The sequence below is a fragment of the Vulpes lagopus genome, chromosome 18 (genome assembly GCF_018345385.1).
Source record: "Vulpes lagopus strain Blue_001 chromosome 18, ASM1834538v1, whole genome shotgun sequence".
Taxonomy (NCBI): domain Eukaryota; kingdom Metazoa; phylum Chordata; class Mammalia; order Carnivora; family Canidae; genus Vulpes; species Vulpes lagopus.
Window position 1 is genome coordinate 40,870,822 of NC_054841.1, and position 22,433 is coordinate 40,893,254.

A 22,433-nucleotide genomic window follows, 5' to 3' on the forward strand; every position below is an offset into this window, starting at 1 on the left:
TTCTCCAAACACAGCTTGCATGAGCATTACCTGGAGGGCTTGTTAAAAGAGTGTTGCATCCCTCCCCTGAGCTTCTAGTTTGATAGATCTTTAGTGGAACCTGAGAATTTGCATTTCTAACAAGTTCCCAGGTGATAATGATGATGCTGGTCCAGAGACCACACTTTAGACTGCAGTTCTGTGAGGTTTTGTAATCTGTTTGTTTTTATACCATTTACTTCCCAAAAGACTGCATGAATTATGGCAACTCTAAATAAAGGAGTAAATCTAATCTCAAGTCATTGCAAAATCCCCGGTATACTCTGCTTTTAAGCAAACTCTCAAATTCTGTCTTCTATTAAAGATGAAGTAGAGGGGGTACCTGGGCGGCTCAGGGAATTAAGCATCTGCCTTCGGCTCAGGTCATGATCCCAGGGTCCTGGGATGGAGTCCTGCATCAAGCTCCATGTTGGGCTCCCTGCTCCGGGGGGAGCCTGCTTCTCCCTCTCCCTCTGCCTGCAGCTCCCCCTGCTTGTGCTCTCTTTCTCTCTTTCTGTCAAATGAATAAATGTTTTGTTTTGTTTTGTTTTGTTTTTTAAAAAGGTGAAGTAAATATTATATAGACTTCAAAGTAGGTTAGACATGTCCTTAAAGGGGTTTCTGAAGTGTACAAAGCTGCTACTGAAAACTGATTTTTCATGGGAAACCAGTTAGTTTTCACAGTCATTTGTGATCAAAATAAGAACTTCAGTCATATTTGAACTTTTTGTGCAGAACAGAGTAATCTGAGAGAGGGGTGCAGGGAATAAAACCAGCACCCATTATGAAATTAACATCAAAGAGGCCCCATGAGATGAAATGGAGCCTCAGCCACTGAGTTGTTTCTGCTGAGGAAGGGAAGTTTTTCTGGAATTGGCGTTTCTGAACACACAGAACAATACCACCTGATGGATTGCTCTCAATTTCAAAATGATATTTGTATCACTTTGGCTAAGAACCTTTTATTTGATTTCCGTCCTCTAACAAAGAAGCATGATGCTTGAAGAACTGTTGAAAGGGCAGCAGCTCTGTGCCCATGCTCCATCAATCCCCTAACTGCTTCCAAATTTTGAATGGCATGCCTCCTTATCTTCATACCTTATCCTCTTCTTTCAAATATTGCTTTTTTGTTCTCTGGCTTTGTTGGGGAAAAAATTCTTGCTGGAAATGAGCTGCATAACTATGGCTCAAGTGAATACATTTTATAGAATAATGTTGAACTAAAGTGGATTTCATTAATAAGTAACAGCACATTAGGTACTTTGTCGACCAAATTTACTCTATGCTGGATTTTAATATAAATAATACGAAAACATTAAGCCATGTATTTTATAGTTTATTAGTAAATTTCTCTCATGAAAAATGTTCTCTCTCAAAAGCTGGTGTGTCATTTTCTGCTTAAAGTTGTTTAGTAACCCTGTAATTTTCAGGCTAAAATTTAAATTCTTCAATCTGAGGCATTAGGATTCTCTGGAGAAACAGAACCAATAGTGGATATAGATCTAGGTGTAGGTATAAATATAGATATAGATAGGAATTTATTATAAGGAATTGGCTCAAGCAATTATGGAGACTGCCAGATCCCAAGACCTCAGCAAGCTAGAGACCCAGAAGTGGGGATGGCTGAGCTCCACTGGGAGTCTGAAGACCTAAGAACCTAATGATGTCCTTTCCATCCAAATGTACAGGCTTGAGTCCCAGGCAGAGCTAGTGCTTCGGTTTGAGTCCAAAGGCAGAAAAAACCCAATGCCCCGAAACAAATGCACTCTGGCAGTAGTTCCCTCTTCCTTGTGAGAGAGTCAATCTTCAACCTATTGGATGAAGCCCACCCACATTACCAGGGCTATCTGCTTTACTCAGTGTACCAATTCAAATGTTCATTTCATTCAGAAATGTCTTTCAGACAAACCCAGAGTCATGTTTGACCCATGTCTGGGCATTCCATGGACCAGTGACACTGACACTTACAGTTTGCCATCATACCCAGCAGGGAAGGTCTTTCATTATCCTGCTAGAATAGGCCATTATACCCATAGTTTCCCCTGTAACTCCCTCCCCTCAGTCATTCAGAAGCTAGTTTTTAAATTAATTAATTAATTCATTTGTTTGTATTTATCTTTAAGATTTTATTTATTTGAGAGAGAGAGTGTGTGCACAAGTGGGGTGAGGAGCTGAGAGAGAGGAGGAAGCAGACACCCCACTGAGCAGACACCCCACTCTAGCCTAATGTGGGGCTAGATCCCAGGACCTTGAGATCATGACCTAAGCCCAAGACAGATGTTTAACCGACTGAGCCACCCTAGAAACTACTTTATTTCCTTTAAAGCATCTTGACTGTTCATAACAATGTGTTTTCAAAGATGTTTTTCCCTTTGTTTCCATGTGATGACCCTTTTCTTAGTTTGAAGTCCTCAAAAAGTAGAAGCTGAAACAAGAATTCAAATGGAAGTCATTTATTTGGGAGATGATCCCAGGAATCACCAGAAAGGAGTGGGAAAGAAGGACTGGAAAGGGAAGGAAAGCAGTAGGGCTAAATCATAAATTAAATTAACTATTGGCTCAATCCCAGGGTTGAAGTTGGGATCTGGGGGAGAGGAGGACTCTCTCAGAGAAGCTTCTGAATTAGACTACCAGAGAAGCAGGGAAATGTCTACTTAAATGCAAATCCTGGCAGTCATTTGTGAAAAGCTGCCCTCTTGGGGGTGTTAACTCTGCTATTTCTCCAGTGGCCTCTGGCAACCCAGAGAAAGCCCTCAGGCAGAGACCCAGGGGCTGGGGGCTGGAAGTCAGGCTGGCAAGCACCAAAATGTCAAGGAATAAGGGGGTGTAGGCAGGGCACCCACATCTGTGGGGAATGCACTGAAGCCCTTCCTTCCCCCCAGCTAATTCTAACTCACCCTTTAGGATTCAATTTAAGAGACACCTGGGTGGCTCAGTGGTTGAGCATCTGCCTTAAACTCAGGGCATGATCCCAGGGTCCTGGGATTGAGTACCGAATGGGGGAACCTACTTCTCCTTCTGCCTGTGTCTCTGCCTGTGTGTGTGTGTGTGTGTGTGGTGTGTGTGTGTGTCTCATGAATAAATAAAATCTTGAAAAAAAAAAAAAGTATTCAACTTAAGTCTCACCTCTTCTGGAAATCCTTCATAGACCTTCTCTCTGATTTAGCTGCTTCTGATCTGTTTCCCAGTAACACCTCTGCCTACCTGTACCAGAGAATCAGTTCCTTCCTCTTCTGATTGTTGTTTCCACTTATTTGTGAGCTTCTTGACATAATAGATAATCAACTCTATCTTCAGGGTCTCCCATAGTTCCCACATATGGTGTGGGTCAATAAATGGTTATTTAAGTAGTAAAAGTAGTGATAATAATGACACTGTAACACTAATGGCCAGTATTTATTGAATGCTCATTCCGTGTAAGCACTGTACCTGTATTACCAACTCTAGAAAGCCAGTACTTTTATTATCCCTATTTCTCAGAGAAGAAAGCTGAGGTATAGGTTTACATAATTTGCCCAAGATTGCGCATGTATATGTGATTTGGCCTGGAAGTAAATCCAAGCAGTCTGAATCCAGATCCTGGATACACTCTTAACCACTGTATGGATAAATGAGTGAAATGGATGAATACATGGATACTAATCAAGTCTGATCCTTCAACACCTGGGGACATTCCAGGGATGATGCTATCAATGGAGTCTATAAAGTTCAAATATCAGCTCTAATGTCATATATTCCAAAAACCCTTCCCAGTTGCCCACTGGAAACAGCTAGCCCTCCCTTGACACCTTTTGTAATGCTGACTACTCTCTATTATATGTTCAAGTTTATCTGTGTGTCTTGCTTTCCTTACTAATGATAAGTTTCTAGACATCTGTATAATCTGATTCGTCTTGGTATTTTTCTATTTCCCCTGACATCAAGCCACACATACAAAAAGGTTACCAACGAATGTTTGCCACATGTAAAAAAGATACATAGTTGACAAGCAAAGGGAACTTTGACTCTTACTTAATCTTTCCCTGGAAACTGTGGAAGACACTTTTTTATCCTACTCTGAGATTCCAGAAAGTCTGTTGTCATAGAGATGGTACTCTATATTTTAGATAGCTCTGAAAAATAAAATTTTGTTTAAATATATTAAGTTAAAAAATATATTAAGTTCAGGGAGAAATCTGTGAAGAGTTTACTTTGTAACATTTTGAAAATCCCTTGGTTAAAAAATTATATTTCTAAGAGAAAGATAATCTTTTTACCAAAATTATATTCATAGAAAAAAGAAATAAATTATGTAGAAAATCACCAATGTTTCTAACAATTAAATGGAAGAAAATTTACTTCTTTAAAAATTAACCAAGGCCATCAAGAATTACTTCCTAAGACCTCAAATTAAATGCATTTTCATGGGATCCCTGGGTGGCGCAACAGTTTGGCGCCTGCCTTTGGCCCAGGGCGCGATCCTGGAGACCCGGGATCGAATCCCACATCAGGCTCCCGGTGCATGGAGCCTGCTTCTTCCTCAGCCTGTGTCTCTGCCTCTCTCTCTCTCTCTCTCTGTGACTATCATAAATAAATTTTAAAAAAAAATGCATTTTCATTCCCAGTGACTGGTAGATCTATAATCTTCATTTGTAATTAGCACTTTGAAGAGTGTCACATTGACTAAATTTGGCTAAGAAATTACTAAATTTAAAACATATATCCGAGAGGAAATTACAAATCCTTACTGAGTCCTCATTGTTTGCAAATCATCATATGCATACCTGCTGTCCTGGTATGTAAAAGATAGATAGGAAATATAAACATGGGAATTCTCCAATTTGACTAAAAAATCAGAGAAAATTAAAAATAAAACCTCAGAGATTTTATTCAAGGGAAATTTTTTTAATGGATTTTAGTATATAAAATTAATTGCTTTCGGTACCAGAGAATACAAAAGAACATAAGACATAGTCTTTAACTTTGCAGAATTTATGATTGAGAGATGGGCATCTGCAAGACAGATGTGCCAACAAGTAGACTTATCATTTAGTGATAATAATAACTCCTAGGTAGCACTTAATATTTTAGTAGCTGTCCTGGTACTGTATGTGGCATTATCTCATTTAGTCCTTACAACAGCTCTATGTGGGAAACATTATCATCCCAGTATCTTATAGCTGATGAACCTGAAACTCATAACTGTTGGGTGACTTCTCCAAGGCCATATGCCTTGTTGGGTGAGTGGAGGAGCCTGTATGCAGACCTTAGCACCAAAGTCCTTAAAGTTGATACCTAGAAGTCATTAAAAATAAGGTACACCGAAGAGACTATTTACTCAAACTGGAATGGATGGAGCAGACATTATCGTGTTATGTTTGGGCTTGAAGGATGAGTGTGAACAGAGATGGAGAAAGGCATTGCTTCCAAGACTGGGGTGGATAGAGGAAAGTAACAAGAGATCTGAGAAAACAGAATCAGGCAGTGCGTGAGTGAAGGTGGTAGCATCAGTGGAACAGGGGAGGGGAAACTGAGAAAAGTGGTCAGGACCAGATACTTTTGGCCTCGAGTGTTACCCATAAAGAATCTAGACCTGTCTCATGAGGCAGACAGGAGTCACTGAACAGTCCTGGACCAGATCGGAGCCCTATTTTAAGACTGATTTGGCAGCTACATGTAAAGGGAGTTGGAATCAGGAGTGGGAAAAAGAGAAGAGCAGGTAGGAAACCACGAAATAGGGAAGTCTGAATTTGAGTTGTACCAAAGTTAATAGAGAGGAAAAAACATGACAATAAGACAGAATTTGGGACACCTGGGTGGCTCAGTGGTTGAGCATCTGCCTTTGGCTCAGGTTGTGATCCCGGGGTCCTGGGATTGAGTCAAGCTTCGGGTTCCACACAGGAAACCTGCTTCTCCCTCTGTCTTTGTCTCTGCCTCTCTTTCTGTGTTTCTCAAGAAAAAATAAATAAAATCTTTTTTAAAAAGACAGAATTTGACACTGCCTGGATGTGAGCAACAGTGAAGGAAAAGAGATGACAACACGTCAAAAGTTCAAAAAGCCACTGTCAGTCAGAGTGCAGATGAAGCATGCATCCTTGCCCAGTTACAGGGGTTTTCAGTGGGATCAGGGGAGTTGAGTTGGGAATGACACAGCTGTGGTGGGGTGGGGTGGGGGTGTGCTGCCCTTGAATTTCCTGGTTTAAGCTTTGGATTCATGCGTTTAGCAAACTAGCACTTGTCACAGTGCAGTGCAGGGATTGGCCCCCATGTCAGCCTACGCTCAAATGGTGACCTCCACGTTTCTTAGATATTTGAGGCCAGTGTGCATCCCTTTCATTGATACAAAAAGCGCAGCATTTAAAGTGTGTGATTTTAATTTTTGGTCCTTTTAGGAGTTGAAATGACCAAAGTGACCAAACATAACTTTTAAAAGCAAAACATTATTTGTTGCTTATGTAGTTTTGTTAGACATATATAACAATTTTTAAAAGGAAACATAAACCCTAAGTGTTAAAATTGTGCTCCAATGCCTATTTACATTGCACTAATTTAGCATAATAATGTAAGACAATAGAAATGTATGGTCTACGACTCTCTTTTCTACTGATTTTTTTTCTTGCCTTTGGATTTTTATTAGATTGGAGAATTCTGGATAGCTTTCATATGAGTTTTTCTTTGTCTTTTCCCTTTTCTAAATAGATGATAATAATGAAGAAGAAAGTGTTGACATGAAAGAAGACTCAGGTATTAAATTTATGATTTTATTCATAAAGGATAGGCTAAGATCATTTTGTTGTGTATGTATGCCTCACGATTTTTCAAAGAAAAACATAGTAAGATTGTTAAAATAGGTGAAGGAGATTAAGAAGATACTTATCCTGATGAGCACTGAGTACCACCTGAAATTGTTGAATACTGTATTGTAAACTTGAAATTAATACAACACTGCATGTTAACTATACCAGAATTTAAAAAAAGAAATAGAAATGTACATTCAAGGTCATAAAATAAGAAAGTAGTTGTGTTAAATTTATGGCTAATACAATTCGTGTTTTTAAGAAGTAAACTTTGAGCTTCCTGAAAGCTGATGTAAAAATGGAACCTGATGTTATAATAAATAGTGCTATGTAGCAAATCATCCCAAAGTTTAGTGATTAAAAGCATCTGCTTATTATGCTCATATACTCTGTGGGTCAGGGATTCAGGCAGAGCACAGCAAGGCTGACTTGATCTTGCTGCTCTCCGAGGTCTGAGACCTCATCAGGGAGCCTCAGTGGCTGGGGTGCTGGAATCAAGTGAAGATTTGCTCATTCACATGTCTGGCTGGCAATTGATACCAGCCCTCGGCTGAGACCCAAGCTGGGGCAGCTTTCTGAAACACCTCTGCATGACCTCTTTCTATAATCTGGGCTTCCTCATAGCATGGCAGCCAGGCTCCAAAGTGGTTTCTCTAGAGAGACCAAGTGAGCCAGCAGGAGCTCTACCCTTTTTAAGCCTCAGCCTCAGGAGTTGCACAGAAAACTTCCACAAAATTCTTTTTTTTGTAATAGTTATTAAGAAGCCTGCCCAGGCTCATGGAAAGAGAAAATAGGCTCAATCTCCTGATGGGAAGCAGTGAGGTTTTGTAGAGCATGGAAGACCTGAAAACTTGCTGTGGCCATCTTTGGAAACTATATTTGGTACATATGATATGTTGTTCTATCAGAAATTAAGATGCGTGCCTACCCCTCAAGAAACACTAGTGTTTGATGAGGGCAATCTAGTGGTTGCAGACATTGGATCTGGCCTAAAGTGGCCATTCAGTAAGTGCTTGTTAACGAATGTGTGAATCAATAGGCCTGAATTCAATACTAGGTCCTCCATTTATGGACTTGGGGTAAACATTTTCTCTATAAGCCTCAGCTTACAGTATTGTAACCATACAGTCTTATTTGGGAATTAAATGAGATATCATACCTGAAATGTCTCTTGGATCTTAGTAAACACTCACTAAATTATCACTTTTTTTCTTTCTCCTCTAACAGATATAGAACTTAATCCCATAGTATGAGAGCTCCCTATTCCCCATTTTGGCAGTTTTGTTCTAGGCATGAAATGGGGCCAGGTTTCAAAATTAAAATAAATATCTTAGAGGTTCTAATTTTCTGCAACCTGCTAGTCAATGCCAGAACTGATTAATGCCACCCATTAATCACCAGCAACCTCAGTCTGAACATCTCCATTAACAGGGAGCAATTTAAATTCTGAGGTAAACAATCTCTGTTAGTCAAGGTTTTTGGTTAAAATGGTCCTTCTCCTTATTAAGTTAAATATCTATCTCTCCCCTGATCTCCTACTGTCTTCGTAGAAAATACCAGCAGTTCTTTTCTTCCTAACAGCTCACTGGAGCAGTGATCATAACATCTGTCTAGCTTCTAGCTTCTTTTCCAGCCTGAACATGTCTGAGTCATATGATTCCCTTGGTCTCCCCAGGGCATTGGATTCAGAAGGCAGGAGAAGTAGAGGAAGGATCTACAAGCCAGGAGCAGGAAGGAAAGAGGTTTTACTGCTGTAATAGCAGTTCCCTGCCTGTATATCCGTGTATTCACTGTTGTTTGACAACACCAACAGCTTTCTAAGGAAAGTTCTTGTGACTCTCAGCTGAGTGTTTTTTGCTGGTCACAAAAAAAACTCAAAGTGCCAGGGAGTTAATTTCCCTGGAGTAGCCCTCAGTCGATGATGGGCAGGAGTTGGTTGACCCCAGCAGGACACATCTGAGGCAGGTGTGTTGCAGTGTTGTCCAATTGAAATAAAATGGGAGCCTCAAATGGGAGCCTCATGTTTAATTTCAGATTCTCTAGTAATCACGTGGAAAAAGTAAAGAGAAACAAGTGAAATTAATTTAATTATATTTTATGTAATATATCCAAAATATTACCATTTCAACATATAATCCATATAAAAATTATATTAGGCTGATTTTTACATTCTCTTTTTGACATACTAAGTTTTTGAAATGTGTGTGTATTTTATATCCAACTCTCAATTCAGACTAGATACATTTCACGTATTTTTGGTAATGTGTGGTATTGGACAACGAGATTTTATACCATCACCCAGAGGTCCCCAGTGGAACTTGCTCACACCCAGTTTTGGTTGTGCCTTCCCTCTCCTGTCTCACTTCCCTACTCCTCTCTGTCATTTTCTGGGATAATTTCTTAAATTAAGTATTTGTACTCAAACCCTTGTCTCAGTGTCGTCTGAGAAAATCCAACAACCTAAGACAAGGACTCTGTTTGCCTTTTGTAAAACATGAAGCCCAAGGTGAAATTTCAATTAAAATATCCATTCCTATACTCATGAGAGATGCCTTATTATTTTTTTAAAAATGTTGAAAAAAGACTTTAAGTGGTCACCCCTATCATGGATTAAATTCCATGAATTTAATGTTAATTTCTGCTATTCTCCTTTATCCTGCTCACATGAAGTATCCTTGGAATATCCTTCAGCCATGGGGAATACTGCCCTTTCAGTCGGCCAGCTTAAGGACCTTACCTTGCTAAGGATCATTTGCCTAAGTGCCATAAGTACACATTTCTAGGCAGGGGGAGTTGACTTCTTAATGAGATACAGCTAGCTATCCAAACCACTAAGTGATTTTAAAGAAATCATTATTAATGCTAATGCAGAGCCCATAAGGTTAGAGTCAGCATATGCGGTTCGACGGGAGGGAGGGGGCTTTAATTGGATCTTCATTTCTGATTTTAGTCTTGTCAGGTTTTCTGGGGGTCTTATGTCCAGCAGCTGGATGCAGCTATTAAAGTCACACTCGATGGCCCCAGGATACTAAGTCACTTAGGTTAGAATGGGCTTGGGAAACTGCTCTCCATTTCCTAATACCAGAGTGCTGAAATCATGGGGGATTGCTGCATGGAATGGTTCCATCATGTGTCTTGCCAGACACTGGTGAACATGCTGGCTTCAGTTCAGATCTCATACTCAGGCATGCTGGTCTCTAAGACAGGTCTCTAACCAGGCCATTAAGTGCTGCCTTTCCCCTGTACCACCTCTTCTCTTCATACAACTAGAAATGCTGGAGGGACTTTTAAGAATGCAGCTGACATTAGTGAAGAGCTACTTGGGAGAAATAACTGGCAAAAAAAAAAAAAAATGCTAGTGACTGGTAGTGAATAACAATCTGAATACCAAAAACCAGTGAGATGCTGGCAAACGGACTCTTTGCATGGAGGAAACCCCAATTTGGGATGTTTACAATTTCATTAGTGTAAATACACCCACCAGCATGGTGTTCAAGCTACCAAACATGAGGTCAATGAATGTGGGAATTGAGGAGAGATAGGTATAGTCAGCTGGCTTACGTAAGCTCCAGCATACATCTCCTGAGCCAGATTTTAACTGAGCACATACCTTGTGCCAATCACTCAATATACATGAACTCATTTAAAATATGCAACTCTAGGAGCCATGGATTGTTATTACACAAGACTTAAGAGAAATTAGTTCCCTGGCTTAAATAGCAGAGCTATTAGTTTGTCTGACCCCAAAGCTCATACCCTTATACTCCTGTCCCTAGACTCTAAGTATAGGCAGGAGCATCTCAGGTGGTGTGAGACAAGGCCATCCTCAAAGTGAGGCTCTGCCTCCATGGAGAATGATAGACTGGCTGAAATGCTTAGGATTCTCTTTAAGGCCTTTATCAGTTTCTTTAATCGTAGCTTAGAAAAGGTTTCCCCATGTCCTTCCATTCCCAGAACCATGCATTGTTGAAATGGGCCTGAACAAGAGATAGAAAATCAACAGCTACCTAGGCAATTCAGCTACATAAGAGAGAAGAGCACAGTTGAGTTCTTCAAGTGGCAAAGCTATGCTCATGGCAAAGCTCCAGGTCTCCATTTTCTGCCAGAAAGAGAGGCAACATAGACAATATGATACGCTGTTAAGGAAAAGAATGGGGTAGTTTGGAGGAATGTTCCTTCATCTTCCCTAGATCAAGAGGGAGAGTTGTTTCTGATGAACCACAAGTATAAACCTGGGCACAAAGGCCATGTGTATCAATGACTTTCATTCAAGTGCCCCCATGGGTTTTAAGAAATGATACTAATGTTGTAGATGACTTCATAATTAACATGTATCCATGCCCACCCACTACCCAAGGAGGGCCTTGTCACTTTTTGAAAAAATGAAGCACTAGTCTTTTGGGGTACTTATCTCAAAATGTAGACAAATAGAGACAAATAGATGTCTTTCAGAGATGTCTCACCAATTCTCCAAAAATTCCAATTCAGGTTGGGAAATCAGGTTAACTACCAAAAACTCACTTTCAGAAAATGTTGTTTTGGGTTTGACTCCCCAGCATTGGAAACCCTCTTCTTAGTCCCTGTTGCAGATGATGCATCAGAGGCATCTTCCAGAGAGTCTTAGAGTCTTTCTTTTTCCAGAGAGATTGCAAGTATTGCTCTGCCCATTTTATGACTCCTTCTGAGCACAGCATCTGTGCTCAGTGAGCTGTTCCAAGCATCTCATTTCTGTTTTTGCTGAACCCATTCCGAATGGTCAACATTCATCTCACACCTGGTGACAGAAGTCTGAGGGAGTTGCTAATGTGATCATTGGCAGAATTTTTCACCCTGGCCATGGTAATGATCTTTGATGTGACTTACTTGCAACCACAGAAAGCCTAACTTAGTGCCCAAAAACCTTTGTAGTCCATAATGCCAAAGTTTTTAATAGCACATCTATCAAATGCAATTTTTTGTTCTGTTCATTTTTTAATAAATAGGAAAAGAAAAATGAGTCGCCATAGCTCTGCAGTGTAATTTTAGAATCCTGGCATAAGGCGACAGATGCTAAGAGAGTAAGAATTAGGCATGGGCCCCATTATAACTTGGCCTTAAAGAAAGGCCTGGCTAAGGGAGGAATAAAACCGAATTGGAAATGAAATTCTCAAGACACTACTAGGTACCAGGGACACAAGAGAGATTAGGAAAGACAAATGTCCTTTTCTCAAGAAACTTAACATTCTTAGGAGGTGAGATGGAGAAGGGAGACCTACAATAAAAAAAAAAGAAGGGGACAAGATAATTTCAGATATATCAAGTGATGTATTTGAGAGACATTTCCCTTGCAGGTACCCTTCCTATTAGGAATTCATGGAGGGCCTTTCTTGGGAGCTGAATTTGGTTTGAGATTAAAAGCTGAGAAGGAGATGGACATAGGAATGTATGTTTTTGGAGGAGAAAGGGAGAAGAACAGCAGATGTGATGATTCTAAGACAGAAATCAGACTTGTAATGACCTAAGAACACACAAAGGCAGCCAATAAAGCTGAAGCCAAAGCACAAATAGGAGATGAGGCCAGAGTAGCAGGTAGAGCCCAAGTGGCATGTTGTCCAGGAATTGGATTTGGATCTTATTCTAAGACCAATTGTATTTAAACAGGTGAGCAACAGGATCAGGTTTATATTTAAAAGATAACTCTGGCTGCTACATGGAGAATAGTTTCAGGGAGGTTAGAAAGCCAGAACTCTACTGTAGGAACTCAGGTGAGAGATACTGTTGGTTTAGATTAGGGTGATGGTTGCAAAGGATGGACATAGTGGATGAATATGGGATGTTTTGGAACAGAGCTGATAGAACTTAACAGTTACCTTACTGGAAATTTAACTAAAAGGAAATATTAAGGACAATATCCCAGTTTGGGGGTTTGAATTCCTGGATAGATGGTGAGATGTGAAATACTGTGGAAAGAACAGGTTTGCAGACATCAAGAGTATTGTTCCAGCTGTGCTGTTTGAAATGCCTAATGGGATTATTTTACATAAATTTGAAATGCTTGGTGAGAGCCCAGTGAAGAGAAATCATTAGGGCTGGAGGGAGGGAGGCACCATGAAATCCCAGCCATGAAAGGACAATGGGGGAGGTGGTAGTTACAGGACCCAGGAGACAGAGAGGGTCATGTGGAAAAAGCCAACTAATTGGAGCTGTGACCTGAGATAGAGGGGTACAATAAGCCCTCGAAGGCTACTGGTAGCCTAGGAAGAAAGCCAGAAATTTCATGGGCATGTAGAGATCAGTCTCCCAGTGGAGCTGGGTGGAAGGTAGGGTAAAGGGTGGAGACTGGATCTGGAGGTGCAAGGAGAAGACATCCAGTCCAAATACCAAACAAGGTGCCACACAAGCAGCAGTTGAAGATATAAGCTCTGAGCTTAGTAGAGAGACCAGGACTGGAAATACAAATTAGTGCCTAGCTAAGTATCTATATCTGAAGGGGATGAATTTAGAGATACTTTTCCTAAAACTGTCTTCAGAATTTTTTTTCAGTCTTCAGAATTTAAATTATCAGCCTCCTTGGATAGACTTGGCCTGGGGGTATTGGGAAGCATTGAGAAATACGGGAAACAAGTTACTTTAATTGGGTCATCTAGAAGTTGTTTAGAATTTGGATGACTAAAGAAATCTGTTAAATAGAAGGAGGATAATTTCAAGCTCCACCCCACCTCTCCAAATGAGATGACACTACAGCTCATCTAGCCCTACTTTGAGGATTTAATAGAACAAAAGTGCATTTTGGCAACTGCCAGTTAATCTGTGAAGTTTTAAATCAAACTCCTATGAAGAAAAAAAAAATAATGATTTGGGGTTGCCTTATGGAGAATTTCTTTTAATTAAAATAAAGCATTTAAGATTTCACATATGTGTACATCATTAATTATGATCACAAGAAGATGTTTAAGCTGAAGCTTTAATGTCAATCTATGCATTCTGGAGAGTCACAAGACTCTTGCCAAAATTCAGCTCAGCCAAAATGACAAGTGATCTGTGATCAAGCTTCACTGTATATGTGGATTTACTGAGGAAAGAAAAAAAGAACTTTAAACTTCAAAATAATTTTAAATATTTCTTATCTAACTAAGAGTGTTTTAAATCTGTATTCTTCCAGAGGGGTTAGAGCCAAAAGGCCTATCTCCACCCCATAAGAAGAGCAAAGCAAAGAAGCCAGAATGTTCCAAAGACTCCAGTGAAGGTGAGTCCTGTTCCTCCTGTCTTTAAAAAATTACTCCATGAAAGGAAACTTCTGGTTAACTTTTAAATTAGATGTGTGCTCTCATGTTCAGATATTTCTAAGGGTTCAAAAATCACAGGAAAATTGTCTATCCTTTCCTAATATGCTTATTCCTCTCTGAATGTGACGACAAAATATCAGATTTAGGTTTAATTTTTAAAGGTAAAAACCAAGTTTGAAAAAAAATTTTTTTTTCTTATGATGTATTTTCTGCTCCTGCAAAGCACTTACAAGTTCTGGGCTCCATCATTGCCTAAGGGTGAAGGTGGAGACCCGGGTGTGATGAGGGTAGCTAATGCCTTATCGGATCCTTGGCTTTGTTCACAAACACATCCTGAGTCCAGGGTCTACCTGAGCAATGGGTGCTGGAAATGCTTCTGGTCTTTCATGTTCTCTTCTACTTTCTAGAAGCCAGTGTATCTTTACATTAAATGGACAGGTTCCACTGGGCTCAGAAGAAAATGTAAATCGGGTATTTTTTTTTTTTTTTTAAGGGAGCCCGTAACTTCTGGAGAATATATGAACTTCTTTTTTTTTAAGATTTTATTTATTTATTCATGAGAGACACACACACACACACAGAGAGAGAGAGAGAGAGGCAGAGACACAGGCAGAGGGAGAAGCAGGCCCCATGCAGGGAGCCCAACGTGGGACTCCATCCTGGGTCTCCAGGATCACGTCCTGGGCTGAAGGCGGCGCTAAACCCCGGAGCCACTGGGGCTGCCCGAATGTATGAACTTCCTAAAGGAAAACATATTTATGCTTTCTAGTTTCTTGCATTGGATCCTCACTTCATCCACTGTGAAATGGAGAGCATGATAATACTGACCATGTCAGCTGGGGTCTTTGGGAAAGAAGATGCCAGGATGAAATAGAAGTGCAGGAAATGTGTGGGGTGGGGAAGCCTTGAAGACTGAAGGGAGGAGAAGCAGGGGGAGGTGAAGGAGACAAGGAAGAAAAATTAGTAGGAAGAGCCCCGTGTGCAGTACAGTCTGAGAAAGTCTGGGGAGGCCCAGAGCAGACTGGCCATCACAGTGGGCCTGCACTGGGCAGGAATGGCCCTGCTTCAAGATCCCCTTCCTCCAGCTCACTTGCTGGCTGCAAACAGCTTGGGGGGAAAAGTGGCCTCGGTGTGAACATGATACTGCAGTGGTTCCCCCAAAGTGTGGACACTGTGGCCAGTGGACACTGTCAGCCAACTTCATTCCCAGCAGCACATTCTCCCTTGAAAGGAGATCCTGACCATCTCTCATCCATGACAGCACAGCATCTGCATGAGTGTCAAAGTTCCGACTGATAAGTAATGACCTGCCTGCACCCTAGCCTGGGTTCAGAACCAACTGAGAAGGCAAAGCTGTAAGAAAGTTTGAAACCAAAAACATTAGCTTTGTTACTAGTGAGGTTAGATTAGAACATCCAGTGGCCCTGCCCCCAGGTGGGCTTCCTAATGCTGGACTTCACTCCTGAATATGACAGATGTAACCTCTGGCCCCTCAGGAGCAAGTATCATTGTCCTTGGTGTTATGGGTACCTGGATGGAGGCTACCCTGGTGAGCTTATTGTATGAAAAAGACCAGACCAGGACATGCCCTCTCTGTACAGGTGGATCTGAGAGAGACTCGAGATGGGACTATTTCTTTCCCCAGGCTTGGATAAATGAGGGGATGAGGAGAAAGGCACAGCAGTAAACGCTCTCTGCCCTTTGGTTGAGGAGTGACACATAAACATTTCCAACAAACAGTAAACAATAGAAATGATTTGCATAAAATGCCTAGCACAGGTCCGGCACTCATAATGGCTATTAGAATTGCCACCATAATCAGCACCATGAGAGGGTGCACATTGCCTTGATTCCCTTAAATGTGCTTAAGAGCTTAGAATCATTCACAGAGAACACTTTGAACCATGGAGAAGGCCGGCAGCATTAACTGGCCTTTGGCCCTAAGAGAGTAGATGGGATTTTCACCTTCTACTCTAATGAAGTCATATCTTGGACAGTCTCTTCAGGCCATGATTGGGAAATGGGTTAAGGGCAAAACAATAATTGCCTTTTCCTTGGAGACACCCTACCTCACCCAGTGGTTCCCATCAAATTTCTAACTCACATCAAGGGTTGCTTTCCAGAGCCTGCACCTGTGGTCATTTTGAGTGTCACATGGTGAGGGATGAACTACAGCAGTTCTGCTCCATAAAGGAATAAAGGTATTCCTCCCAGTTATTCTTTCAGATGACTACAAACTTCTTTTGCCTCCTAAATAATTTGCTTTGTTTGGGAAGATCATTCCATAATCCCAAGATGAATAGATAATATGACTTTACCTTACCCAAATATGTGGCCTCAGAATATGCTCTGAGGCACCAAAGTGCCATCACTGTGGATTAGTTATCAAGGACATTCTGTCTATGGCATCTTGGTGAAACCTAAATGTTTGCCACTCTATAGAGACACGGGAATTGTGTGTTTGTTCCTAAAATGACTTTTGGGACAAGAAAGGAAAAATGGCTGGGAAAATGGTAGGAAAGGGAGTATAATTTGACATGCTAGTGGTAGATGACTCTAGGATAGGCACTCATTATTCATCGATGTTTCTATTTTGACAAAACAAACTATGTCCTGGATTCATGTTTCATATGTTTCACCTCCTCTCCTGATTCAAAGAGTTACAATCTTGGACTGGTAAAGAGTGACAATTCTTTCCCACTATTCAAACGGAATATTATATCCCTGGGTTGAGGGGTAATACACATCATGCTCCTTCTCTGTGGTAGGCTTCCCATTTCTAGAGTTATCAGTCCTTTTCCAACGTGGTCATTATATATATATATATATATATATATATATATATATATATATATCACACACATATATGATGCATATATATATAATGAGAAAGTCTGATATACTTACAGATAGAAGTATCTGATACAAGTATCTGATATACTTATATATAGTAAAAGAAGCTTCTGGTATTTTTATTTATAGATCACTTGGCTTAATTCCCCATCACTTGGCCTCATCTTACTTCTCCCTATCTTTGGGTTCCCAGGCCTGATCCTAACCCTTATGGGTGCTTCTGCTTACTTCAGTTTACCTTACAATATCCATTCTCAGACAGGATAATAGAGAGTTGAGTTGGAACACAAACTCACCTAGATTTTTCTGGCATATATAACCATAATAACTGTATTTTGATCCAGAAGAATTTTACGAACATATGGAAAGTTATCTCATTCTACAGATCTGTTTTAAAGTAGACTGCAAATGGTTTTTTAATGCGCCCAAGGTCTATGCAGCTTGTTAATGTCAGAATCTCTTCTTTTTTTCCCTAGAAACAACGTAATTTCGCTAATCCTTTCCCCTTTCTCTCTTCTGGAAACTAGATCTCGTTTTATTGAAGGAGGCAATATTGCCATCATTGGAGCCTTGATCGAAAGCTGTAGTACTTTAGTAAATGTTTTACAAAGTACTAAACAACAAAATAAACAACCCCCACATGTACTTATTAGCATTTTTTGCATGGTGGACTTTTGGATATAGAGGATTTTTTTTTATTGTTTCGATTTAACTCTTATGGACCAGAGTATACTTTGACTTGACCCACTGCAGCACCATGCCAATAATGAAATGATTAGTAATTGCAGATTGGCTGGCATCTGATATAAATGATAAGCTATCCATGAGCTGGCAAATTATAGGCATAATTGTTGGAAAAGCACCTGGTGAATGGCAGTTCCAGCATTCTCAGGACCTCGGACCAATTTTTTTCTTACAAAAAAATTCATTGAAAGAATATTATAGAAAACTTAGCACCATTAAGAAAACATGTTCCTCGCACTCTTTCCTCCATCTTTCACCAAGAAATCCTTTAGAAGTTCCTTTAGTGAAACTCTTTCAGGTTTTGTGTGAAATCATGATTATTTTGCTAGTTTTTTAAAGCAGTTTTTCTGGGTAAAAATTTTGAGTTGATGGTTATTTTCTTGCAGCATTTAAAGTTTTTCTCCCCATCTTACCAGTTCTGCAGTGGTTAGGAAGTAATAGCCCAGTCTAATTGTTTCTTTTTAGATTGTCTGTCTTTTCTTTCTGGCTCCACCAACAATCTGGTCCTTATCTTTTTTTATCCCTCAGTTTCAGTATGATAACCTCAATGTGGGTTTCTCTTTATCCTTTTTCGGATTTGCTGTACTTCTTGGATATGGGAGTGGACATTTTTTTAGTAAAGTTCTGAAAATTTTTCTACTGTTGCCTCACCAGATACTACATCTCCACTACATTCTATTCCTACTTTCTCTCTCTTTCATGACTCCTAAACTACATTGCTCATTGTTTTTTTTTTTTTCTTTCTTTCTTTTTCCCCCACTATGTCTCTATCTCTCTTTTATGGTTTCTGGTTACTTTTTTTAAGCCTATCACTCAGTTTGCTAATTTTATTTAACTTTATTTAATCTGATTTCCATTGTTAGCATCTTCAATTTTATATTATTTGGTTCTGCTTCAAATATAGCTGGTCATTCTTTATTTAATAACCACATAAAATATTGAAAAAAAATAATCTGTATCTGTAATTTCAGTATCTCCAGTCTGTTTGTGTAAGTCAAATTCTGTGGTTTATTGCTCTTGCAGATTCATGATTATGGTTATTTCCTCGTATATTTTGTCTTTTTTACTGCCATGTTCTTTAGATTTTTATTTGTAGGGACTTTTTGAAGTTGGATTAATAGTTTATTTATTCACACTTTGTTTCTGAGATACCTGATGATACTGTTCATTTATGGATACCTTTAACTACATATTCGGCTTAGAGTTTTTTGTTTTGTTTTATTTGCTATTTGTCCTTAAGCCCATGTTAGTAAATATATAAGATTAGGAAATCTCAACAGAGACTTTTCTCCTCCTCTCCAACGAATGCTGAGACAGGAGAATTTCCTTCTATACCCAGGACAAAAGTACCAGGTCCTATACCTCACATGTGTGGCTCATTCAAACCCAAGCTCCAGCTACCAGTTATCAAAGAGTATTCCTGTCTGCATCACCAACATCACCTGGAAACTTGTTAGAACTACAATTTCTAGAGGCCTCATCTCAGGCCTTCTGAATCAGAAATGCTGAGCTAGGGCTCAGTAATCCGTGTTTTTAAAAGCTCTCCAGATATTCACATGCATGCTCAAGTTTGAGAACCATGATTCTAGAGTCTAGACCATCTGGGTATTGGCAAATGCCTCAATCAAACAATAATTTCAGTGCTTGTTTACCAATCTTGATTAAATCTCCTTCATCATTTCTGGTTTATAAGGAGTTCCTTTACAAAAGCACCAGTTCAGCCATGTATTCAAGAATTAGAGAGATAGGTAGCACTACGTAGGTAGATAGACAGACAGACAGACAGATAGGACAAATGATTGGTAGATAGTAAATACCTACAAATATATATATGAAAATAGATACATACAGGGCACCTGGGTGGCTCAGTTGGGTAAGCATATGCCTTCAGCTCAGGTCATAATCTCAGGGTCCTAGGATTTGGCCCAGCCTCAGGCTCTCTACCCAGCAGGGAGTCTGCTTGTCCCTCTCTCTCTGCCCCTCCCCTCACTGTGCTTGCTCTCTTTCTCTGTCAAATAAATAGAATCTTAAAATATATATATATATATATTCATACATACATACCTATATATATGTATGTATATACATACCTACATATATAATACAAAGTTTGGAAAGATATATATCAAATTGATCTCAGGAATTATCTTAGAGGAATGGAGAAGAAGCAGAGGCAGATTTGGGAGAGTTCGATGTTCAGCTTTCTAAATTTGTGCGTAATTGAAAAAATATATATGGCAAGAATTGTTTTATATTTGTAAAACAAAAATACGTTTTATTTTCATTTAAAAACTAGAGACGTTATGCTTCTAAGATTCACTAACAAATATAGACAGTAATTTTCTCCAAACATTCGTCTTCAAAGCCCTCAGTGGCTTTAGGTAATGAATGCTATTTTTTCCACCATATTTTTTACAGAAGCACTAGCACGTTGGCTCTCACTCTACAATTGCCTCTACATAGAATATTCAACAAGCCTACATGGGATGCACATTCTTCAGGAACCTGTGCCCTTGCGGTGCTAAATCATGCAGCCCTATCCTGCACTTTAAAAATTAATGATTTCTTTCGTCAGATGAAATTACATTTGGAAACTAGAAAGCACTATACAAGTTTGAAGGACTTAATGTTGCTATTAGAGGTATTATTATTATTGTCTTGACTAAAATAAATTTTTCCAAGCACATGAACCATTGGCAGAATGCGCTCTGTATTTCCTAAGAGGCAGAATTTTCTCTCTGCCCTATTATTTTTCCTGCATATTAACATATCATGTGACATTCTGCTTTGTGAGTGGCTGGACAGAAGGGACATACTATCTTTTAGAATGCCATGTGGTAGTTCATGCATTATATTCATAAGCATGATCTTTAATTTAATTTTTTGATAAGTGCAGTGAGGGTAAAATCAGGCAGTCATAATTTTGACTTAGCCATCACTCAAATGAGCTTAGTGATTGAACAGCTTAAAAAAAAAAAAAGGAAAAGAAGCAGAAATGAGCAGAAGTGGCTTTCTCATGAAGAAAAGCTTTGTTTTATCCTCCAGGCCTTAAAATACCAGGAATTTAAGCAAAATGTAAAATTTCCATGGTGGAAATCAGAATATAATAAAAGTTCATGTTACCATCCTGCTTTAATTATACTCTTTATGTTCTGTATGATTCAGGGCCATTTGGAGCTATCCCCCTGCTGCAGATTAGAAGGACCCACTAGTCACGCTCTCCACATTTACCCATGAAACAGAGCTGTGGTTCTAACCACAGAGTCCTGTTTCAGTTAGTATTAGGGTTTTAAATGGGGCTCACAGAATACATTGAGGCATTTTCCATAGTGAGAAGGACGAACCTACCTGGTCAGAGTAACCAAAGGTCCTGTGTGACCCAGAATGATCCCTGTGTATGCCCGTTGTCACTGACATATGATAGGCAATATTCCCTGTCACTCTTGGGGGAGTCTTGGCTTGGGCAACAACATATATGGACCCTCCTACTCGTGGAGAAAAAACAGTTTAGCATAAGTGTGGACAGAGCTCTTGACTGTACAAGTTCCTCCTTACTTTGGCAGTTTTTCTAACCTTAAAGTCAGATTCCTCATTATTAAATGAAGGGGGAAAAAACCTACCCTGTGGGAGTGTGGGAGATTTAAACAAGATTATGGTGGAAACTGCCTGGCACAATCTCTGGACAGATGAGCCAGTCAGTCTAAGCATATTGAATGGAAACGGGAAGAGCTCCCTCCCATCAAAAACTCACCCACCTTGTTTAGTAATGCTTGAAATTTCTTCCAATATGAACAAAAGACTTGCAAATAGAGAAAAGACTTAAAATGCATTGACTGAATCTCCTCTCACTAGGTGTTTTTCCTCTTCTCTCTCCCTTAGTCTCACTAGCTTTCCACTCTCCTGACCAACCACATTAATTCCTGTCCTAAATGAACTTTCATTCAATCTACCTTCTCCCTCCTGATCTCAATTCTTTTTTTTAAGATTTTATTTTTAATTAATCTGTACACCCAACATGGGGTTCAAACTCATAATCCCGAGATCAAGAGTTGCATGTTCCACCCACTGAGCCAGCCAGGCACTTCTCAATTCTTTTTATCTTCAAGTCAAGCTTCCTGAGAAACTGATCTATCCTATATTTACACAACTTCCTCCCTCAAACATTCCTTAGCCTCTCCTTCCTGCCTCTGAAACGTCATGGTGGGTACCAGGTTCGATCAAGGGCATGAAGGAAGAGGTGGTCTCTGGTTCAAACTGCCAGTGGTCTTGTTCTCCTGGATGAGTATCTCTCAAACTGTGGTCAATGGAGCCCCATGGGTGGGCCCTAAAGCCCATTCAGAGGATCTGCAAGGCCAAAACGAATTTCACATGGAGCTATATTCTCAGAAGTCTCCATTCACATGAAATACAATGGAGCTGTGCAAAGTAGTGGTGTCACAGAGACACCCCAGAGCATTCTTCCTCCAACCACATCAGCATAGCTCCCCACCACCCAGGTGCCACTTCTCTAAGCAGTAATTCCACATATTTTTGTTAGATACCCACTATTTGACAGTATAGGCACTGTTCTAGGCATTGACAATGCACACACATGCGCACGCACAGACACACACACACACACACACCCTTTTGCAGGGCCTATATTCTAGGGTATGTGGGGGGTGATAGTTGATGAGTTTTTTAATTATTTTTTTTTACCTTTTAAAGACTTTATTTATTCATGAGAAACACACAGAGAGAGAGGCAGAGACACAGGCAGAGGGAAAAGCAGGCTCCA

At 39.9% G+C, this 22,433-nt stretch overlaps 1 protein-coding gene across 2 annotated transcripts in view; it reads left to right on the forward strand.

Annotated features, from left to right (window-relative positions):
* MACROD2 (mono-ADP ribosylhydrolase 2) overlaps window positions 1–22,433 on the forward strand; it is a 1,912,080-nt gene that overhangs the window by 1,739,311 nt on the left and 150,336 nt on the right. For both annotated transcript variants that reach the window (XM_041733514.1, XM_041733515.1), the window contains exons 10-11: window positions 6,697–6,741; window positions 13,936–14,019. In XM_041733514.1, the coding sequence (XP_041589448.1) occupies window positions 6,697–6,741; window positions 13,936–14,019 (129 nt within the window). The remainder of the gene's footprint in view (window positions 1–6,696; window positions 6,742–13,935; window positions 14,020–22,433) is intronic.